General features: G+C 37.3%; 1 protein-coding gene across 1 annotated transcript; it reads right to left on the bottom strand.

Moving 5' to 3' along the window:
- Window positions 1-2,058: 2,058 nt before the first annotated feature.
- LOC126825307 (beta-glucosidase A) lies at window positions 2,059-4,430 on the bottom strand. Its single transcript, XM_050554895.2, has 4 exons — window positions 4,287-4,430; window positions 3,714-3,844; window positions 2,841-3,098; window positions 2,059-2,304 (listed from the first exon to the last, which is right to left on the bottom strand). The coding sequence occupies exons 1-4, from the start codon at window positions 4,423-4,425 to the stop codon at window positions 2,059-2,061; spliced, it is 774 nt and encodes a 257-aa protein (XP_050410852.2). The 5' UTR covers window positions 4,426-4,430.
- Between the last annotated feature and the right edge of the window lie 410 nt (window positions 4,431-4,840).

Raw genomic sequence — 4,840 nt, 5'->3', positions numbered from 1 at the left:
CATTTGAACATATAGTATCTCTTTCGAACGAATTATTTATCTCGTTCAAATGGATTAAGATTTTTGTTTGGCACTTGACGAACCCTTACCCTGTAGTACATTATTACTGTAAGCCTTGATATAATCCACACGACCCTGATCTTGCATGGTACCACAATCAACATAGCCATTCTCTGTTATATAAACTTCTGGGTTGTTATACGTGTCTCGTACATGTTCTAATACATACCTCATACCCCAGGGTACGGTGGGGAATTGACTGTCAGGTTTACCTCTACAGAAGAAATGTTGAATAGTTAGATGAATTCTGCAGTGGGGCCGCACCAAACACACACAATTATATGAAACAATTACACAATATACCACAAACAACAAACGCACATATCAGATCAAATGAATGGATCCCAGGGCTAGCTATTAGCGTACAATGTGCTGTACACACCAAAAAAAAAAAAAAAAAATAAATAATTTACAAAAAAGACTTAATGCGACCGGTCTTGACATTATGAGTTAGAACATCGAAAATTTAACATTAATAACGGCGCCATGTTATTTATCTTAGAAAGATGGAATGTCTGCATTCATTGCATCGTTTCATGTCTGATCTCTTACACTAATAATACACCTACTGGACCGTTTCTTAAATGATCCTTTAGCATGCGTTTAACCTTCGAAAATGATACAACGCCCCAATAACCGTTTACTGTACTTTGTATTCAAACGTTTTGTATTGGATACATTTGGATGACAAATTTATTGATATTTCTTCTGTAAAGAAAACTTTTGTTACCTTGGCCACGATGGATCGACAGAAAAGACAGCATCCTGATCGTTATAGTAACCTGGTACTGTATCAGTTAAATGTTTGTATTCAACTAATTGTGTTGTATATTGGTTGATACCCAGAAAATCAAATGCACCTGGAAATAATATCATCGTAGATATGTATCATATGACGGAGGATGAGCATAATCTATTTGGACGTCGGAAAAGTAAAGTGTATCTAATTCCATGCTTATCTAATTATTTCGTACCACACCCACCACATTCGTTTCAAAATATTTTAGCAAACGTACACGCACAAGACCTTAGATGGATGCTACTACAATGGTCTGTATCCGAACACCCTGTTAAGCTGTATTTTACATTGTAATGATTGTAATAACGGCCACTAAGCTTACCTTTTATATACTGACTTTGAGCTGGTGTAAAAGTTGGTAATCTTGATCGTGGTAATCCCTGGAGCTTACTCTTCTTGTCAACCTGTTGTCGCATTACGGCAGGATAATCTCCATACACTAGAGGATTCGCAATCCACCCAAATCTAAAATCCATAACTCTGGCAGCGGCAGCAATATTCTCAGTTGTGTTTGTTTTTGGATATTGCCAAATGATGTCCAAAGAAATACCAATCTTTCCTGAAAGTACCACCATAGCTATATTGACTATAATCTGCCAGACACTGTGTAACAGCAAGACATCCATAGTAGCAGTTTACAGGCCCAAAGAAAGGGAAGAAGTTAAGTTTGCAGACCACGGGGGACCCATGAAACTCCAGGATACCTAAATATATGTCGATAGGACTGATATCCACCCCAAAGAGCACCCCGATCCGACTCCCAATGGTCTACACTGGCTATGCAGCGGTAAAGTTGGAAACGCTATTTTGTGCATATTCCTTGCACAGGTGGGTGGGGAGCAAATCTTTTTCTGTCAGTTGATATTACTTTGTGGTCACTTTGCAACATCAGTATGTTAGCATTTAGTTATTTAGAGTATGTTTGATTGACGCAAATCCTGGTGAATCCGAACTGGGATCAATTTTTTAGATCTACCCCAATATATTTTCAACTTCCAAGATTTGAAGCCCTGTATTTGATTCTTATTATATGAATGCAACCTATAATGTGGTTGAACAAAAATGGTTGTATGGAAATAAGGGAATTCTGAATTGGATACTTACCAAACAACGGAGTCTTGTAAGTAATTCGATATAGGACTAGAGGTACCTCGGCTATTAACGTACTAGGCTCTGTAGTTATTGTAAACTTATACATGTCATAGTACCTCGATCTTTAGCGTACTTTGCTCTGTTGTTATGGTAAACATGTGCATGTAATACGTACCTCGACCGTTAGCGTACTTTGCTCTGTAGTTATGGTAAACTTGTGCATGTGATAAAATTATATTATGGGCAGCAACATAAACAGCCGTATTATTTTTAACGCCTGGTGCAAAAGTACCGACTTCGTATCCAATCCATGAAATACTAAATGGTTCTATAAACGTAATCCAATGATCAACCTGTGAAGAAAAAATATTTTCATAATCAAAATAAATTATCCTCGAATATTTACACCCATTGAGATGTATTAGGTCTGTCCTTGAGTCAAATGGTGTGGTCTAGGGCCAACGCTTGTACGTGACAAAGAGTAGGATCGTCTGACCAACCGTATGGGTTTTCTCCGGGTCCCTTACACACTACAAAAGAGCCTTCGCGCAAGTCAATTTATTAAATAAAATCTGAACCATATGCTAGTCCCAAATTGACCTATAATGTGTCTAGTGGACGTTACCCGCCCCCCACACCGTTCTACTCTCTCTGATATTTTCTGACAGTCCCACAGTCTGATATGCGCCATAATCACATACCTGAACCTTAACTGTATCACTGTCCAACATAATGACAAGGACGGACTGGGTAGCTCTGGGCTCCCATTGCGTGAATAATATTTGACCACGTCTAACGATCTAATATCAATCTATTTTGTTCAATTAGTTATCCCATTGAATGCATGTAGAAAGTAAGTCAGAAAATTAAATAAATATTCTATACACACCCGGTCTCCAAAAAGTTGAAAGCAGAGGTCAGAATAATTGGCGAATCTCTGTCTGATCGTTTCGTTTAACCAACCGCCGTTGTCTTGGAGTTTTTGTGGAAGGTCCCAATGATAGAGCACAACAAACGGAGTGATGTTATTGGCTAGGAGATCATTAATAACCCGATTGTAGTGATCTATTCCCGCCTGGTTAATGTTGTCTAATGTGCCATCTGGGAGAATTCTGGGCCAGGAGATAGAAAACCGGAAGTTTTTGATCTGGAAGTATAAAGAAAGATTGCAAACGATAAAACGCATTCGAGCAAGTGTTCACTTCTTTAATATACTTGAAAATGCTGTTCCGCTACATGCTTTTAACGTCAGCACCTGTAACCATTTGTCCTAAACTACATTATCCATACATGAAAATACTTGTAAATGCTGTTCCGCTGCATGCTTTTAACCGCAGCACCTGTAACCATTTGTCTTAAACTACATTATCCATACATTGTGCGGCGAGTAGAAGAGTAATATTCATTCCCGAAGTATTTCCATAGATGCAATTGACATTGAATACAATTTTTTACTGCCAAAATGTTAAGCGCGAGAACTCTGACATGTAGAGTGTTTAAAGGGTGTGGATGACAGGGGCAGTAAATCGGCCTTATCCTAAACGGCTACATAGCCACTCATGAGTGGTGAGCGTAAAATAATTTTAAATTGTGCTACAGTGTTGTGATCTATTCATAATTACTATGTCGAGTTCTTTAACATAATCCATGGTGCATATATGTATTCATGTCATTGGTGGGGCCCGTGAAAATATCTCCAACTTTATGTTTACTGCCAAACTAATCCATTTAATTTGTTTACTAAAATAAAAACTACAATTACTCCCAATTCCTTCAAGATTTGGATATCCTGTGGGTATTTGTAGTAACTGTCGTCTGCAATATCACCAGTAGCGCCATCTTTAGTATTACCCGGGATGTGGGTAAAGTTATCCCAGATACTCATCCCTTTGCCTGCAATAAACAATGTTTATTGTGCTTCTAAACAATATTTATCTCCATTCTAAAGGACAATATTTTATAATTTAAAGATTTTTTTGACAAAAAAGTTTGCAATGAAACAAACGAACTCAAAGTAATACACGGTCTATTAGCAGTCAAAAAAGAAAAAAAAAGAAAACTCAACAAATAATACCCCGCCCCCTCCCCTCCGCCCCGCAAATATACCGGCAAAAGACGGTCGAACTTATTGTATTCTGTTTGTAACATTGTAGCAAAATGGGTGTATATAAAACAATTTTAAATTAGTAACACTATTTTCACTAAATCCGTGCATTATCCACGTGTTTGTAGCAGAAAACAAGTATGAAACACTAATTCAATAGCTCCATCTTTTATTTGCCCAAGGAACCCCGTTTGCTTTTCGTATTCCATAGACCAGAAACAAGAAACCTACCGTCAACATTCCAGGCTCCTTCTATTTGGTAAGCTGATGTCGATATGCCAAACCTAAAGTCAGAGGGGAACTTTCCCTGTATCAAATTATCAGACGGGTATGACATCACTCCTCCCAAACAAAGGAGACCCATCACCATAGACAGCATCTACAATAAAATTAAATTTACAATTAAATTTTTGATTATCGCTTCTTGTCTTGTTGCTCTATGGTGGCTTAGTGTGTATGGCACTGATATATTTCTCTTGACATTATGCAAACTAGTGTAGAGTGTCATGCCCGAAAACGGTTGTCTTACTCTGAACACATATCTGGAAAGTTCAGATAGCTAATAAAATAGTTCACATAATTGATATTTGAAAGCATAATCAAAACCAATATTTCAATTTTATATTATTTATTTCGATCTCAGTTTAAAAATACAACAGACAACATATGACATAGAGTCCTTACCTTGACAGCTGACAGTGGTATCAATGATATTACTGATCCAGAAGTTTAATAAAATGTTATCAAAATTTTATCTTTTTAACCTATATATATGTAACAACGGA

This window comes from Patella vulgata, chromosome 6 (assembly GCF_932274485.2).
Source record: "Patella vulgata chromosome 6, xgPatVulg1.2, whole genome shotgun sequence".
Taxonomy (NCBI): Eukaryota; Metazoa; Mollusca; class Gastropoda; family Patellidae; genus Patella; species Patella vulgata.
The sequence above is the reverse complement of the archived record's forward strand: the minus strand, read 5'-3'. Positions and strand labels throughout refer to the sequence as shown.